Source organism: Natator depressus, chromosome 3 (genome assembly GCF_965152275.1).
Source record: "Natator depressus isolate rNatDep1 chromosome 3, rNatDep2.hap1, whole genome shotgun sequence".
Taxonomy (NCBI): domain Eukaryota; kingdom Metazoa; phylum Chordata; order Testudines; family Cheloniidae; genus Natator; species Natator depressus.
Window position 1 is genome coordinate 115,890,162 of NC_134236.1, and position 19,235 is coordinate 115,909,396.

Consider the following 19,235-nt stretch of genomic DNA (forward strand, 5'->3'; position numbering starts at 1 on the left):
ACAAAACCAGCAGTCCTGTTCCTACTGTTCACAACAAAATAACTCCTTCAGAATAGGCACTGACCAGTTCTCTTGTTGGCAGACTTAGCAAAGAGGTCAAAGAAGAAATGAGATGGAAGAATGAATTACCCTGCAGAGGTAGATCTTCTTCATTCCAGGTGTAAATCTCCTCGCCAACACTGGGAAGCATGGCTTGGATACCTCTGAGGCACCGTTTCCCACCCCAGACCCTGCAGAAGTTCCTCTGCATAGACCCCAGTCAGCATGAAGGAGGAAGCAGAGTCAGGGCAGGCTGGAGGGGGGGGCACGTATTGTCCCTGACCCAAGGAAGACTTTAAAAAATGAATACGGTCCCAGCCTATACTATTTTTTGATTCCCCCCCACAATACCCCCTGGGGCCTTGAATGAAGGTGCAAGGGGAGAGGCCCTGGACGCGTGGCTCCAATGGAGCTGTGCTGGGAGGGGTCTGAGAGGGACTGCTGGGGTTGAAAAGGTGTGGGGTTTCCCTGTGAATGGCTGAGGCCATCTGCAGGTCCTCAGGAATCCACTAGGTTGGAAGGCAGTTCTCAGCAGGTGACAAACCCTGCTCCTCCTGATGGCATGGTGCAGGGGCATCACAGATATTTCCCAGTAAATAGCCTCCTTGTGCAACTTTGAAATTACTAGGCCAAATTTATCTTTAGTTGAAGTTCCTGGTAGTTGATGGAGTTACAGAAAAGATGGATTTGTTCAGCAATGAATTTGTTCTGTTATATTTCAATTATTTGTGCGAGGAATATGAGAGTCCAGGACGGTTATTTCTGGCAAGTTTCAAAATTGTTTAGGTTAATGAGTTCATGGTAGAATCCCTTAAACTAGGGGTTACCAAGGGAAACAGGGAAGAACTTTACATTTTAGCATTGCAAACACAACAATGATGCAAATACAGAACTTGTAATCAGACAGGGAGCTAAAGGAGAGTTGAAACATTATGGTGTGGTATGAAGGTTTTATGACCTACATTTGGGATGCACCATAATTATCATGCGTGGTGAACTTAAGAGTGAGTTATGTAGGTCATTCCAGGTGAGTGCCATAAAGCCCTTATATCACGCCACAGCATCAGGGATTTTGTATGTGACACATACGTTACAAAACAAATATTTTGGAAATATTTCAGTAAGTTTTACTTTGTGTTACTGATGCTATTGAATTACCTCTATCCAACTTGAAGCGAGGATGCCTTTGTTAACATTAGTTGAATTGTACAAACTTTAGTGAGAGTGAAAGTTATAACTGATAAATTATAAAAGCCTCTTAAACGACCTAAAATAGATTTGCCATACATGATGATGTCACTCTTAAGGTCTAGTACAGCATCTTGAAAACACCTAGGACCAGAAGCAAATTCTGTTACCGTCTGATAATTGGGGACACTTCTGATCCTTGAGCCAGTGTAATATGAGGGAGAAACTGCACATTTTGGGGGAAAGGAAGTAATATTCCTATGTCAGAGTGCTGTATTTATTTATTTATTTATTTACTTACTTACTTATTTAAACTGGCTATTTGAAGCTGCTGAGAGATTTGGAATAAGATTGCCAACTCTCCAGGATTGCCCTGGAGTCTCCAGGAAATAAAGATTAATCTTTAATTAAATATTATATCATGTGATGAAAATTCCAGGAATACATCCAACTAAAATTGGCAACCCTAGTAGTCAAAGAGTCCCAGTGGAGACAGATTAGCAGAGTGGACAGAGTGCAGATGGGATGGTCAAAGTTGCATCATGAATGCAATTCATCACATGGATATCAGGAGCACGTGTGGCACTATTCACACGTTCACATTTTGTGTTTAAAATCTGCTTTAAGATGAAACTGTAGAACAGACTCGGCACACAGATGTTGACTTAAATGTTCATATACAAAGAATATATCAATATTTCATTTTATACACACGAACGTAAACCACACATATAAGCCCTCTGACACCCATGTGCATTTATCATGTGTCTGACCATCTCACTTGCCCATTAATCTACCGTTGCCAGGACAATTTATAAAATGCCAAACTACTGAGACAACTTTTACAGGCACAATTTTTGTTTAAATATAAGAAACGCTCCTTTCTTTCCCCCCAATTCAAAGTACTGAATTTCTAAAAAAAAAAAAAAAATTTAAACTGGCTTGTGACCCACAATGTGCAATATTCTGTCCTCAGCTGGTGTCAGGATTAAAGTCTGATATCTTTTTAAATAGGAGATATTTATCATTGGTAGTGCTGAAGACCATAGATATTAAAATTGTGCCATTAAAATAGCAGTGTTATCCTTATGGGTGAAAAACTATTTTAGGTCATTTAAAGAAGTTTCTAAAATGTATTTGTCATAATTTTTCACCCCCTCTGAGGTCAGAGCACAACTCATGATACCAAAGCAGACAGGCTTATGGTGAACTATATAAATGCACACAATAGTTGGAACAAGTTTTAGAACTATTTAAATAATTTCTAAAATAGTTTAAAAACATCCTTATTTTTTAATTTGCTGGGCAAACATAACTACAAATATACGTAGATAAACTGGCTGTAGACAGAGTGGTAATTCAGAGAAGTCACCTCAGTGGTAAACAAAAAGGTAAAAGCATAATATTTACTGCACATAAATGCTTGTATAAACAGCTCACTTTAACTCCTAGATTGTTGCAAAGAAAGAAGTGATTAAACCAGTTTTACTACAAAATATGTGGCATATACAGAACACATAATGATGCAGTATGATAGAATGGCACTTGTTTTGAGTGAGCTGCATAACAACACATTCTTGACTTTGCCATTTGTGAACAAAGTGGCCATCCTAAATTCATGAAAATAAAGACTTTATGCTATACCATCCTATATGTGCTCGCTCTCTTTCCAAATTTATACATGTACACATGAGTGCCCACATACACAAACCTGAGGCAAATATGCTCAGATAGAAAGTATACTATGCATCTGTGAAGGTTTCTGATAGTGAAGAGAGTAGAGCAGGAATTATTCCATGCATAAATCTCAACCTGCCACAACTCTCATCATCTAGAGCTTCTCCCCAGTCTTCTGCAAACAGCCCCTAACTGGTCACTGATATATACTTTTTTAAACTTGTTTTGTGTAGGTTATGAAACTTTTACTGAACAGTCATAAAAGCCATATACAGGGGTTGGATGAAGTAGCTAATATTCCTTACCTTTTTGGCATGTTCAGGCTGATTCAACATTTTTTCAGCATCCTCCAGCCAGGCCTGCAGACTGGCCACAGTGCTGCTATATCGGTCCCAGTTAGCAATCACTTCTTCTAACATGCTCCTCACACTTCTCACCTCTACCGACAGGTTCCTCCACTGGGCTGTTGTTTCATTCATGAATTTCATCACATTCTCTGCTTCTTCCACTAAGACATAGAAAGCATATTGAATTTTTAAACACAACTTAAAAGTCTTGGAGCTGCTGGAAGTATTTATCCAAGTATTTAGCATGTATTTCTTTTATTAAAAATATTATTAAATCTCTTTTATTATTCTTGTTAAGTAATTATATTTTATATTCTTTTCAGCATCAGTAGGTTTGTTTAAACATATATTAAATGCACAACCTAATCACAGAATCATAAAACCACAGGGTTAGAAGGGACTGCAAGGTCATCTAGTTTAACTTCCTGCCAAAATGCAGGATTTGTTGTGTTTAAACCATCCAAGACAGATGGCTCTCCAGCCTCCTTTAGAAAAACCTCCAGTGAAGGAGCTTCCACAACCTCCTGAGGGGTCTGTTCCATTGTCCTACTGTTCCTACAGTAAGGAAGTTTTTCCTGAGGTTTAACTGAAATCTGCTATGCTGCAGTTTGAACCCATTGCCTCTTGTCCTGCCCTCTGTGGCAAGAGAGAACAATTTTTCTTCATCTTTTTTGTAGCAACCTTTCAAGTACCTAATGAGTGCTATCATGTCCCCCCACACCCTTAATCTCTTCTTTTCTAAACTAAACATACCTAGTTCCTTCAGCCTTTGCTCACATGGCTTGTATTCCATCCCTTTGAGCATCTCTGTCACTTGCCTCTGGATCCTTTCTAGACAGTTTCTCTACATCCTTTCTAGACAGTGGTGACCAAAATTGGACACAGTACTCCAGCTGAGGCCTAACCAGTGCCAAGTAGAGCAGTACTATCATCTCCTGTGGACTTGCATGCTATGCCTCTGTTAATGCAACGTAAAATTACATTTGTTTCTTTTTAAACACCATCTTATTGCTGATTCATGTTGCGGTTATGATCCACCACAACTCCCAGATCCTTCTCAGCAGTGCTGCTGCCAAGTCAGTTTTCCCCCTTTCTGTATTTATGCATTTAGTTTTTCTTTGTTGTCTTTGTTGAATTTCATTTTGTTATCTATAGCCCATTTCTCCATGTTATCAAGATCCCTCTGAATTTTAGCTTTATCCTCCAAAGTATTGGCAACCCCTCCCCCCCAAGCTCTATGTCATCTGCAACATTAACGTTGAGAAATTAAGCATACGTTGTAAAAAATAAAGTATACAAACAATGTCACATTAACTCAGTTATGGTGCATATCCTGCATATTATTGGTGTACGCATCTAATAATAAAAAGGTAATATAGGATGGGTTAAATTTAACAAGGAAAGAGAAATAGAAAACTACGTGTGTGGCTGCTTCAATGATGAATTTGCATTAAAAATATTCAGTGAAAATCTATTCTAATTTACCATTGTGTAAATCCAGATTAATGACACTGGATTTTTATCATTTACTTTTTGAATTTTCTATCTGTGGTGTACTTGATTTCTGGGCCATACCGGTGCATTTGATTCTCTCTTTTTAAGGAAAATAGACAATGCATCCACAATGCAGGATCCTTTAAGAAATGAATTCATAGCTTAGGTGTCCTTAGTTTGTACTATTGATGTTGCCAATAACTCAGGTGAATATTTATTTGTTGGAAAATGACTTATTGTTGGATTTTTTTTAAAAAATCATGAAATAATTTCTATTGCTCTTAAATTTTGTAAAGTGTATTTTTACAAAAATCTAAATTTTGGGACAAATTTGAGCTGATAGTGTCACTTTAAACGGGTAAGATATTCCTTTTCACTCCCTGTCCATAAGCCATCTTAACAACTGCAGCATCTCACCCCAGAGATTGCTGCACTATTATTTGACAGTGTTTAAATGAGTCCCCACCAGATGCTTCCAGAGCCATCCATGCAACCTCACTGAACCTAATGGGGTTGTATAGGTGGAACAGAGAGTAGCCGATCCATCCATAGGTCATCGTATACTGCACCGTATACTATCGTTTTGATCATTCTTTGTAATTCTGTGAAGCTTGTGAAAGGTACTTCAGTGAATACTATCTCTACTAATAATGATACTGGATGAGACTGCTTTGCATGTGGGTGCAGAGGCATAATAATACAAAAGATCCTTCCATGGCTTGCACACCAGGAATAAAAGACCACTCCTTGAGCCTGGAGATAACAGGATGGTGCAGCTTCCCCCTGTGTAGTGGGGAGTTCAGCGAGGTCTAACAATCCCTCTACAACTTCCCCCTGGATAGCTGTTGCTCTGAAGTGCCCCAACACAAGGCTGTTCAAAATGGCACAAATTGCATCATTATTATTATGATTGTGACTGTCATTAAATCCCCATTCCAGATACTTCGAGAGGAGACTGTTGCTTTTTTACAGTCCACCCCCCCAAAAGCACAGATGACCTCTGTTACTCAGTGCTTAGATGTTATCATTTCATATCTCCTCCAAGTTATTCAAAGTGGGTGAAATTCACCACAGTGCAGGGGGCCAGTACAAAGTATGTGAGACTTATTTGGTGTATGGGCATTGTGCTAGCCCTCTGCACCGGAATGAATTTCACACTTTGCAAATCAAAATCTTCTTCACTTACAACCAGGAGTGCTTTTCTACGAGTCAAAAGTGGAAGAACTTTTACAATTAACACTTAGATTTCCTCATGTTCCAGTAGCATATTCTAATAATCACACAGTCAACACACACTGGCAGAAATCCACTGGATTCTAGTCTTGTCAGATCCCACGTGGTTAATTACAGCTACAGTACAACTGTATTGCACAGAAGGAATTGGCTTCTAAATATACTCTGAGGAACTAATTTAAGAAGGACATTAAAATCAACAGGACTAAAATGCCTTAAGAATTGCAACAGATACAGAGGTATTTACCTGAGCCATTAGCTTTGGCATACATCTCAGCTGCCCTTTTCAAGATCTGGTATGTAACTTCATATTGCTCAAAGAATTTACTGTTTTCTATAACAGACTGAAAAGGGAAAAAACAGTTATAAGGGGCAAAAGTAAATGTTACATGGAATAATAAGTACAATTCCTTTGAATTACAATTGCATTAAGATACGATTTCTCAAATTTCACCAAACCATCCCCCACTTAATTTACAAAGTGCTATCCAGAGTTCCCTTTGACAATGACAGGACAGGATAGTCTCCTCCCATAGGTTTTTTTTTTCTTTCAATAGTACATTTTGGATGAATATTTTTAACATGCTTATAAGGCAACCTGTTAATTGCTCTTTCTTGCCGGAATTCTTTGGACTTCTTCACACTTAGAATTCAGCAGAAGCCAAAGAACTGACTGAAGAGTCACTATTTATTAGATAACTCCTCCTCTGCTGAGATCTAAGTGAAAACAATTCAGTAAGGGCAAAATTCATCTTCATGCAGACGGCTAACACAAAACCTAACCACCATTTAAATCTCACTTAAGCCTTCAGAATAGCCCTTGTACTGACTCTCTGCAAAGGGACAGATTTCATTCAAAGAGAAGAAATATATTCCATCAAACATCAGTTTTCATTCACATCTTCCAGAAGAGACAGAACGAGGTGTTAAAGAAATACTACATTAAGGGATGCTGCTTTACAAAGTGTTGCATAGGTTTTTACCTTCGCGGTTGATGCTAAAACTCTATATCCTGCTCTGAACATTTGCTCTTAAAAAGAGCTGGGTAAATAATTTATAGGGAATACTTATTCAACAAATGTTGCCCCTTTCTTTGTTCATGGATGGTCAGTCACTTGGTTTTGTTTTTTTCAAATGTATTTGTTTTTCAAAATTATTTGTTAAAGTTGTTAATGTGCTTAAGAATTTTCAAGGTTGAGTTCTTAGTTAGGCCAACTGCCAAATGGAAATAATTTTTTCCTACCTTTGTAAATTCCTTTCAGATATGTAAGTGCAAGAAATATTAGCCCTACTTTTCAGATAGGCTAACCAGGCTCACTGATTTGACTTGGAGGTACTGACAGTGGCACCAAAAGACTTGGGTCCCAGTTTTGTATTGAACATGTAATTTGATATGATTTTTAAACATTTTTTGCCAGCATTTTGAGAATGAAGGCATGTTGGGCTAACTTAGCTATGCGGTATACACGCATACTTTATATTATCAGATACACACTGAAGCCCCACCCCTATCTAGCAAAGCATTAAGCACATTAGTAAACTTTAAGAATGTGAGTAATCCTATTAAAGTAAATGGGAGCACACATTCTCAAAAGTTAAGCACGTGATTATTGAGTATACTCTACTCTAAACAGTTTGCCCATTCCCAATTAGCATTAAAACTATGGAATTCTTGATGTGCAATGGCTAGAAAACTATAATCATTAATACCGTCAATGGGCTGCTTTGGTGAGCACTAAAAACATAATGGAAGTTAAATAATTGAGAGAAAGATGCTTTTGGATCATTATTTTATAGTAAGCAGGAAAAAATCTTATTTTAAACTATTAAATGAAAAGGAATCTCAGGTACTGAATTTGTGTTTTATTTTGAATTATTGATTTGTTGCTCTGTAAATTGAGTTTGGCATTTGTATCCATTCCCAAAACAAGAAGACACTGAAAAGGAACAGTTCAGATTGCTAACAACAGTAATGTGGGGAACTATCACATCAATTACAAAACTGAAACACATCAAAGCAAGCCAATAAATATGGGAGAACTTCATAAATCTTACATGGCACACATAATAAATACACTGGGCAAGAACCTCAGCTAATGAATGCTCAGCTCAGCTGAGGGGGGCTCAAATGTGCCTTATGTGTTTCCCCATCAAGTTGCTCTGCCCCGGGTGAAGCCCCCAACACAGGTTAGACTGGCCTGAAAGCTGTTTTATTCCCCATAAGCCACCAGTGGTCTTAAGGAGCCATGTGACAGCTGTAGTAGTAGTTCTGTACCACCCAAAGATCCTCCTAATTTCAGAGGCTGGATCTGCTGGGTTTAGAAGAACTTTGTACCATTGGAGCACCATGAATCAGCTGGAGCGCAGCCAGGATTGGGGCCATCTGCTGGATTTTCTGTTGTTTTATACTTTCTGTGGTCCTTTATACCTCTTCAAATTGGGTGCAGAGTAGATGTAAAATGCGGCCCTTCTCTTATGGTAGCATTTTACACTGTCTTTACATAGGTGTAAATCACAACATAAGGGGCAAGGCAGTGGAGTTCAGATGTAGATGCAACAAAATTAAACAAAGAACAAAAGCTTACAATATAATTTTGTAGAAGTAGTTCTACTGATTCTCGTCTTCCATATTTGATAATCCATGATTTTAACTTCGATTCTGCAAGGACTAACAGTGACAGCAGACGGTATTTCAGTTCCAGAAACTCCATTTTCAACAGATGGAGTTCAGACGTAGATGCAACAAAATTAAACCTAGGAATGAATCACACAGTCGTAAAAAAGTGAAACATTCAATGTGTAGGAGGAACGGAGGGATTTTTCTATAGGTTCGAGCTACCTTGTCATGTGTGAGATACATATCTCTATTCTTTGATTTAATGCAAAGCCTAAAGGCATATTTAATTTTGTATGACAACCACTCTGAAGGCTGCTCATTAAAAGCAAACATGTTATAATTCTGTTTATACACCGAAGTAAATCATCAGTTTAGGTCTGAGACTAAGTTCTTTTCATTACCAAAGCATCCCTCTTCCAGTTTGTTCATAAGCATCCCAAGTGTTGTTACATAATGTTCCTTCTTGTGCCGAGTCTGTCTGAAAAATTATTCCTTTTTGAAAATCAATAGCTTGTTCAATTATGAATATCAGGCTTTTCAATATATTTCTCATTTGTTGCTGCTCACATTCTTCTTAACTAAGAACCAAATGTAAAATCTGATTTTTACATGAAAACATTATAAAGCAAACAGGATCTCTGTCGTTCACAGAGAAGGATTCATTTAAGATTAGTCTTAAAGGTGCCACCGGACTCCTTGTTGTTTTTGTGGATACAGACTAACACGGCTACCCCCTGATACCTATCATTTAAGATTGAAATTCTTCTTACCTCTCTGCCATATCGTCTAACTGCTCCACTGGAACAGGGACTCCATTAACAGACCTAGCCCGGTGGATCACTTGGAATGCCTTTTTGTGACCATCTATGTTTTTAAGCAGGTCCTGGTTCGATTCAAAGAGAGAGAAAACGCTCACAGTAGACTAACTAATAAGCATGATTTTAAGGCTGCAATGATGAGTCAATGTAGTTAAGTATTTGAACATGCTGTCACATTTGCATGCAAGTTAATGCCTAATATAAAAGCATTATATAGCAGCTTGAGCATCTGCACAGTGGAAGTACCTTATGAGATATTCTGCTAAAGCTGTGTCTTATAATTCTGGCAGTTTTTAAAATAGATGGCACTTGCACTGCCTCAAATAAATCTTTCAGAGATTTAAAGAAACACGATGAACTCTAGTTATATGTGACTAATCTGAGATAAAGTCTGCAATTGCTGAAATTTCATGAGTATATCATTTTGCTAAATTTACTGTTTATATCTTTACTACAAATACCAGCTTTTATTAATTGCTATTTCAAATATTACACAATTAGTCTAATCCCCCTCCCCCCCCAATACAAAGCAGCAGATTCAGGGTTCCTGATGTTATTGCATATTCAATGTGAAGTGAACTCCTGACTCTCAGCATCAGAAGATTCAGTGATTATATGCTATATATTACGCAAACCTACACTGAATACAGTACCTAAACCTGTGGGCTTATGATAAGATACGAACAAGCATAAGCCTCATAACAACAGCTCATTTCTATAGTAACCAAGCAACACTACTTCAAAGGATTTCCTGGAGATTACTTATTAAAATGAATGACTGGCAATAGTTTCCAAAGCGGTAACCATAACGATGTGAAGTCTTCAGAAGGCTGCCAGAATGTGAGGGAGTAGATAGCTTATTGTACAGTCCCTTGCTGAACCTGATCAGTATCGTACTGACAAACAAAATCATGTACAGCTCCTCCTCTCCCCAGGCTGAGAGAGCTGGGACACAAAATGCAACCTAGTAAATTTATCTGAAATGTTTATTTTTTCAATGTATTAAAATATCACCTCTCCACAGACTGCTCTGACTGAGCACTTGTGCAACAGCAGAGAGATATATACAATTCTATTGGCTCAATTCACAAAATTGTGCCCAATATCCCTCATGATCCTCCACCAACCCATCTGACTCTACTCAACCCTCCTCTTTGGTAGAAAGTTTGAGAGAACAGATAAAACTGACAGTATGTCTGAAGGAGGATATATCAGGCTTTGTCAGGCAAAGGGGATAATAAATGAGTTTGAGAATCAAGAAACCCTTGCTGAGAATTCTCTGCAGCTAGCCCTCTCTCATTTATATGAGGGATGTTAGAACAAACATTTCACATGACTGCATTGGCCACCTCGCCATGCAAGGAGGGAAGTTGTCTCTAAGGGCTTGTCCACACTGTCCCACAGTTCAGAGTACAGGGGTGTGAATAGCAGTAAGCACCAAACTGCTGCACTTCAGCTTCCCCACATATGGATGCAGTGGGTGTGAACTAAAAGTGTCCTTGTTCACATTAACACAGTCCTCAGCTAACCAGCCTACATTAATGAAAACTAGAAACCTTTTAGTTTGCACTCACAGCACCCACACGGGGCAGCTACAACACAGTACTTTGGTGTGCATTTCTATTCCCACCCCCATAGTCCAAACTTCAGGGCTATGTAGACATAGCCTGAGATCCTTAGATAGATAACAAGCTTTTTAGATCTTTAGAAGTCAAAACCAGTACTTGAAACTTCACCCACTAATCTACTGGACGCCAGTGAAAACTATGGCATTCAGATGCAATTTGCTCCCCAAGTGAATTACTAATTATTAAGGTCCTGACCCTTCAAAGACTTATATACATGTTTAACTTTGAGTTAAACAACTGTGAGTAGTCCCACTAACTTCAGTAGGACTACTTATGGATGTAAAGTTGAACACAGCAAAGTTTGTGCAGGATGGTGTCTAAGAAGGCAAAACACACTTTGAAATATACTGATGAAAAGCACTATATAAAAGCTAGATGTTATTAATAATAATGTATTCTGCATCAGTTGGAACTTCAGAATAACCTTAAGGGGCCATATAATATGCAATGCCATGTAACAACTTCTGGAGGTGACAAAGGTATGGATAATGTGGTGAGGTTTCCAGCAGAGAGAAATTAAAAAAAAATTGCAGAGCACAGCTGGAAAAAACACATTGAGCCATTGCTGCTACCTAGGCAGCTGAGGACCTTCATGATCCCTGTGTCACGACCTTGAGTGACAAAGATGAGCACACTCACACAATACAGGGAGCTGATTTCTACTAATTCCTCTGATGCTTTCTCCATCCCACATGCACTACATATAGGGCAGTGGTTCTCAACCTGCGGCTCGTGGGCCACTTGCGGCCCATCAACACACAGCTGCAGCCCGTGTGATATCCTCAGGGCCATACAGGTAGTACTGGATGTGGCCCACATAACACATATATGCGGCCCACGGTGGTAAATAGGTTGAGAACCATTGATATAGGGCTTGAAAATCTACCTGACATCTACTAACCTAAGGACTAAGTTTACTTGTCAGGGTGATTACTTAAGATATAAGAGCTCAAAATATATATCTCTAAGACTTCCAGGAGTTGTTCTAGCACAAACAGAGCTGACATTCATGATATTGCAAGATTAACAAAACCTTTTTTGTTAAGAAACCTTTTAGGCCTTCATTATACTGTACACCATAAAGAAGCTAAAAGGACTACAAATATAATTTTAAATAAATCCTTGGCAGATTATTTTTGCAGCAATAAAACAGTTGAGCCTTGTATTTCTTTATACCATGCTGTCAGTCAACTTTCAATATAAAACATTTTAAAATATAACTTACTAGATACACCTTTGTTGCTTCCATTATATCTTCTTTCCCTTGCTGGTTCCACTCCAATTTTTCTTCCTTTTCTATCCCTATATTTTCAGTGTCTGTTCTCTCTTTTCTTCCTCTCTTTCCCAGCTTATATACCCTTTTACTCTTTCCCTACATTGTGTTCTCTACTTCATCTTCTATATTTCCTGTCTCAGCTTTCTTCTCCTACTTCTCCCCAAAGATTTTTATCTGCCTGTCTATATATACAAATTACTTTTAAATGAGAGCTTAGAATCTTCAGAAATTGATCACACTATTATTCAAATTTGCCTATGAAAGCTTCTTACTCACCCATAGGAAAGTGGATTTTTCAAGCCCTGTTCAGGCACAAAATGATCTACGTTCACCACATTCTCTTTCGAGCCTAAATCTTGGTTAGGCATTAAGGCAGGTTAAGACCAACTGCAATGCGGGTTATCAGCATATTTAAAGTGTTGTAGTCTCTCCATTACCCCACTATTTCACCTGGCTTCCCATATAGACTGAGTAACAGAATGGTACAGTGTGGAGCTTTGTAGGAGAGAGCTCCTGGAGCAGATGAACAGCTATGGAATATTACACTCTGGGACTTTTCAAAAAGAAAGGAATACGGGCCATTCAAAAATAATTCTAACTACTTCTTCTAGGATCTGCAGACGTCTTAATAAAACCTCATGGTCAAAGGTATCACCTGATAGATCTAAAAGAATAGGCATGGACACTGGATCTTCATTTACCACCAACAGGAGATTATCTACCAATACAACTAGTACATGTAGCCTCCTAACTACAGCATGTCAAAAACCCAGTTTGTATTGCATCAAGGAAATCTTAGGACTCCATATGTTGTCCAAGTTGCCTCATCATCACAACTCACTTTCAAAACAAACCTAGTAACAACCACCACGAAAATCTGTTGTTCATACAGCATGAGTTCTCAGTCACCCACAATCCTAGGAACAGTGGCCACGCTGAAACTGGAATGTCATGCATAGAGATGTCTCATACAGAGTTACCTTATGCTGTTCAAGCTTCCGATGTATCGTATTTGCTGTCTCCTCATGAGCTTGCTGGACAATTATTTCTTCCCTAACGGCAGCCTCTGCTCTGTATAGCCAGGCACCTATGCTATCCAAAGGTGCAGGAAGAGATTTATCAAGATATTTGTGCCAATCTAATAGCTGGAAAACAAAATTAAGAATACTGAATATCCTTCCAGGATTAATTTCACAAGTAACTATCCTGACAATCAGACTTCTAACAAACCTGGTGCTGGATAGTTACAAGGCCAAAAAGAAATTAAAAGACCAATAAGTGACGTATAAAATGTAAATGTTGATATTCAGTTCATGATGTTACAGTATTAAGGATGTAATTTATAATTTTCCATTACAACAGTTTGTCCTGGATAAACTATGCATGGCATCATTATTCATTAATGGTGCAGGTTACCCTACATGTATATTAGTAAAACTTGTCCACCACCAAAAGCAGTCAGATGTTCTATAGTTATACCACAGATGTGGTGATGACAGGCTTGTGGAAAAAAAATGAAACCATGTCATAAACTGAACTTCTCATAATGTCAGATAGTTTCATCTACCCTCTGCTCATTACCCCATCTGAGAGGAGACAAATGTCAACCATTCCAGGCATCTCAGCAGTTTCAGACAGACGCTTATACGTTGTGCTTGAGAAATGCATCTTTCTTCCACCTAGCCTCCCCAAATTATAATTGTCTGGCATTATGCAGAGTGGAGCTTGACAAAGCTTAAGCTCCAATATGGCATCAATTATCAGGGATAGCAATAATTTCCTTATCCCACTGAATGCCAGTAGACTGTGGAAGTTCAGAGCTGAAGATTTAATATTAGTTACACAAAGAAGCTATTTTCAGTAATATTGAAAGGTCTTTATTAATTTTTCTCTTCCTCAGAAGACTGTACATTTGGATCTGTAGAAGTAAAGTAGCCTGTCTTACTGGAAGAGTCCCAATTAAGAAAGAGAAAAAAAATGTCAATAAAAATTATAAAGCTTCAGAATATTTCCAATATAGTTTATTTTAAATACATGACATAGAAAAATTCATGACAGCATGGTGATTTATAAAGGTTTCATTGGCTCTCATTTGGAATGACCTACATAACTCATTTGTTGCTTCACCAGTCATAAGTATGTGTCCATGCCAAATGAATACTGTTACACTTTTACAACACACTGCAACATTCAGTAGGTTTTTTTTTTTGTTTTTTGGTTTTTGTTTTTTGTTTTTTAAAGCCAGGGGAGAGCGCGAACCCAGTCCCCCACTACCACAAATTATGCAGTCGAGTTTCCCGCATTTGGGGAAATCGCAGGGGTCAGCACACCCGCAGTGCAATGGATGAGCCTCACCCTGGGAAAACCACCTTTGTGATCATGGTATCTCCCCTGCCAGGTAAGTATTCAGTAGTTGGTAGGCAGACACAAATTGTTCTGCAAATGAACAGATGTAGAATTTTATAGGGCATTCAATATTGTCTAAAACCTGTTCTGTCAATCCAGTTTGAGGGGAGCTGTGAATTGTACTATTAGTTGTGTTTTCAAAATACTCAATACCACTATGTTTTTATCAACATATTTTCTAACAAAGGGCAGTTCAAGGTAGGTGCCCTATCCTAAAGACCTTATTCAATCTTTGCTTTGGCAAAACTTAAAAATGTATGTCTAATAAAATGTATTTAGTGTATTAATTTTTTTAACTTACCCTGGAAGAAACCCTGTCCCAAGCTTGCTTCACCATAGCTTGATCAAGTGACAATTTACCATCTTTCCGGGAAGACTGGATTACAAGTTCAATCTGTTTCCTCTTTATTTCATACTGGACTCGGAAGTGTTTAAATGACTGCATGAAAAGAAAATCAGTACAATGAGGCATGGAAGGAAATGACAGGACATGTATGGGGTAAGGTTGGCCATTTTACAATTCTGAATTGATAAAAGATTCTATCCTTCTCAAGTTGGAATGTGTATTTAATTATGAACTTCCTTGAAAGACATTTTTATTAAAAGTTTTAACAGGGTAAGAGATTCAAGGGACCTCCGTAGGGATACAGGACTCCTCTGTTTTCCTCCAGTTATTAGGCACCTGAACCCTACATGAAAGGCAGAAATTACTGTTGAGTAGAACTAGCAATTACATTCAATTAGCTTTTAGCATGTTAAAAGAGGGGTTGGAGCCTCTCTCAGAGGCAGAGGAAACTAGGTTTTGGTAGAGAGATGGCCTGCATGGAAACTCCTATGTATAACCATATTTGAAGTTTAGGTTGAAGTTTATGATGTGGTGTTACCAATAATGCCAAACCCCAGGAAGAAGCAGGACTCTGATACTGCAAACATTTATGCATTTGAGTAACTTTACTTGCATGCACAAGTAGCCCTGAATGAGCTGCGACTATTCACTTGTGTGCCTTTAATTATATGCATAACTGTTTGCAGGATCAGGGCCTCCATTTGGACTTCATACAGTTTACATATAATCTGTTCAGGAGAGGATGGGAATTCCATCTGCTTCAAAGATCTACCACGATTTTTGAACCAGCATCTTACAATCAGGAGCTGGTCCTGCAGCTGTCTTATGTATGGCACTCCCACTGAAATCAACGGGGATTTTGGCTGTGGTGGGACTCTGAGAGAAAGTCTTATGGTATCAAAAACATATAATTGGGACTTCACTGCTGAATCTGACAAAATAAGAAGCTAGGCTGTGAGACAAAAAAACCTATGATTTAACAAAAACTGCTGAAATCCACTCTCTAGAGCTAAAGCAGTTTAAATCCAGAGTCACACACGAAGTTCAACAGACTTCTTCAGGATTCACACCAACAACTGAGTTACTCAAATTCACACGATTATAACTGACCAGAATGTGACCCAAATATATGTTACATATATTTAATGATAGAAGGAAAATACAGTAAAGGGCAGGCAGAGAAAACTGCCTTTTTATTTCAACGATTGTAGGACCGTTGTCAGGGCCCAGATCATCTCCTCCCACAGCAAAACCCAGGGCAGGGTTTTCAGAGGAAGCAAATCTCTACAAACCTCCCTGACACCATCCGGTTATAGGGGCAGAATTAACCCATCTAGAAAAGGCGGTAAGATGTGCACCCAAATTAGGCAGAGGAGACATATCCACTAGAGGCAGACCCTATGCCTCCATATTGACTCTGGCCCTTATCACACCCACCCATTCCCCCCATGTAGCATGGCTCCACTCGAGCCCCACTATCAAGGCCTCCCCTGGGCTATGACTGCCCCCAGTGGAAGAAGGGGTTTCCATCAAAATATAATACAGGCCCATTCTGTATTAGCCATTTTGACTAATTTCCAGGACCTGGCTAGAGGGGAGTAAAATGTGACCTCCACCCCTGACCAAGGCCTGCCGACTCTTCCTCTTGGCCCACCTCCCCTTCAATTATTTTCCATCACAGAAGCTCTATCATGCAGAGCGGCCTTTGCACCATCTGGAATGTATGTTTGGGGAGAGAGGACTTAGCTGCCCCTAGCTGCCCACCTAAGGGCAACCTAGCCCTTCTTCCATCCTGAGGAGGCAGATCTGTGTTAGACAAGTCCCCTTTATCTGAAGATCTAGGGGGCACAATGTGAGCATCTTGCAGACTTAGATTTGTTTCGGCAGTGAAACACTGCACACTTTTATGCAGTCAGCACACTGTATTAGTCTGCAGAAGAGAAGAATAAGGGAGGATTTGACAGCTGCTTTTGGAACTACCTGAAAGGGGGTTCCAAAGAGGATGGAGCTAAACTGTTCCTCAGTGATACCGGCAGATAGAACAAGGAGTAATGGTCTCAAATTGTAGTGGGGGAGGTTTAGGTTGGATATTAGGAAAAACTTTTTCACTAGGAGGGTGGTAAAGCACTGGAATGGATTACCTAGGGAGGTGGTAGAATCTCCTTCCTTAGAGGTTTTTAAGGTCAGGCTTGACAAAGCCCTGGCTGGGATGATTTAGTTGGGGACTGGTCCTGCTTTGAGCAGGTCCTGCTTTGAGCAGGGGGTTGGACTAGATGACCTCCTGAGGTCCCTTCCAACCCTAATATTCTATGATATGGAAGAAGGATACAAATTCAGGGGCACATATTACACCTAATCATGACAAAAATCTTCCACCATTTGAAGTTTTCCACAGCTTACCTGGTATTTTTCCTGTAAGCTTGCTTCTGCCATCTGTGTCCTGGTCAGGTCCCTTTCAAACTGTTCTACCCAAACTTTGAGGTCTCTCAGCATCAGTCTATCTTCTTTCTGTGAGGCAGGAAACCCAAACAGCATTGTAGATGATTATTAGTGAGTGACAAAGATAGGCAATATATTACTCTTTCCTAGCAGAACAATTTAATTTACAGAGAAAGTCAGTGTAGACATTTGGGTCAAATTTGACTATTATCTGCATTCAACCTGAATGAGTGGGGTTGCCTGGATGTAAGAGTAGAATTTAGACCCCTAGCCATGAGGTTCATACTAGCAAGGGGTACTGCAGTGTCACATAGAGCATACTGTCACATGGAGTTCTTATTTAAAGCCAACTTAATGCGCAGCCACTGCAATAAATCGTAACAGCTAATTTTGATCTGCCACAGTTGATGTAAATCACAGTTTGTTCACAGTGAATTTCAGTGAAGGTCTATATGTTTGGAAAAGGGCATTATTCCTGATTTTATCATTTATTATCACTTATGGTATTGATGATAAACAATGTGTCATAATGACATGCTACATTACCAGACTGTTGGCTCCCTGATTTAAGTGCACCATCCAGTATCAAACAGGAAGTTGGTATAAATGACAAATGCTTACATATTCTACAATTTTAGTTAGGACAAAAAAAAAACATTGCAAGGTACTGATCTTCACAGTTTCTTTTACTTATATACCACAGCACACGGATCTTTCTACATTCAATAACAGCATACTGTTCTATTAGAGGACTTGTTTCAACATTGCTTTAGTACGGTGTACTGTCAATCACACAGTCCTTATTAATGCTGTGTCCGGAACAGTGGGATCAGAGAGTCACCAACAGAAAAATACCAACAGGAAATCACAGGTCTGTAAGCTTGTCATATCAAGATTTAGCATATGATAGAAGGGACATTTGTGCAATGTGTAAACAGCCTATCCTTAAGCGGGATGTAAGTGACTGACTGACATTTGCACACAGTGCGCCACATGCACCTCTCACTAACGTTAATGTGACTCAGGAGTAACTCCATTGAAATAAATGAAGATACACGCCTGTAAAACCAGTGAGAGGAGAAGCACGCTCATAGATTCAACTAAATCCATAGTAGTAACCCAAAGTATGTGAGTAAGTTTCAAACATCACACCAAATTAGTGGATTCATGCGTACAAAACTGTAGAGGAAATACCTACATGTTTTTAAAACAATTGAAATGTACTAAAGAACAGTCATTTTAAACTTAAATATTTAAGGTTCGCTCTTTTATCAAAATCCTCTCATTACAGAGGGTTGTCAGGGAGTCAGTTATAGCTCTCTAATTCTCAAGCTGCCCTCAGCCCAGAAGTAAATTAGAGCAACACCAGGGAGGCTATTATTTTACAACAGTTAGCTATGGTCTCTATGGACCATCCATCAGCTGAGTATTACTGTATGGGAATGGAGCAACCCACTCCCTCCCCAGTCCCTCAGGGCTGAGGCTGCAGGATAGGCAAAGATGGCACAGGAACCATTTCCACTGGCTATATGCCTGATGAGAATTCCCTTCCAGGGGAATTCTCAGCAGCATAGTTGCAGCCAGATTACATTCACTTTGCATGCATCTTGTGGAATCATTTATACCTGTGCAAAGTGTGTACAAAGGGCTTGTCTATATAGTCTGTAGTACATGGAAAACTGGGGTATAACTCCATAGCGCTCTAGCCTCCTGCACACTAAACGGCT

General features: G+C 39.1%; 1 protein-coding gene and 1 non-coding gene across 2 annotated transcripts in view; both read right to left on the minus strand.

Annotated features, from left to right (window-relative positions):
• SYNE1 (spectrin repeat containing nuclear envelope protein 1) overlaps positions 1-19,235 on the minus strand; it is a 493,953-nt gene that overhangs the window by 333,832 nt on the left and 140,886 nt on the right. Inside the window, exons 11-17 of the mRNA XM_074948627.1 lie at positions 17,470-17,577; positions 15,025-15,162; positions 13,298-13,462; positions 9,366-9,478; positions 8,564-8,732; positions 6,226-6,322; positions 3,210-3,412 (exon numbers count right to left, since the gene is read on the minus strand). Of these exons, the coding sequence (XP_074804728.1) occupies positions 3,210-3,412; positions 6,226-6,322; positions 8,564-8,732; positions 9,366-9,478; positions 13,298-13,462; positions 15,025-15,162; positions 17,470-17,577 (993 nt within the window). The remainder of the gene's footprint in view (positions 1-3,209; positions 3,413-6,225; positions 6,323-8,563; positions 8,733-9,365; positions 9,479-13,297; positions 13,463-15,024; positions 15,163-17,469; positions 17,578-19,235) is intronic.
• Positions 14,560-14,723, minus strand: LOC141985633 (U1 spliceosomal RNA). Its single transcript, XR_012638990.1, has one exon. It is a non-coding gene; the product is annotated as a U1 spliceosomal RNA (small nuclear RNA).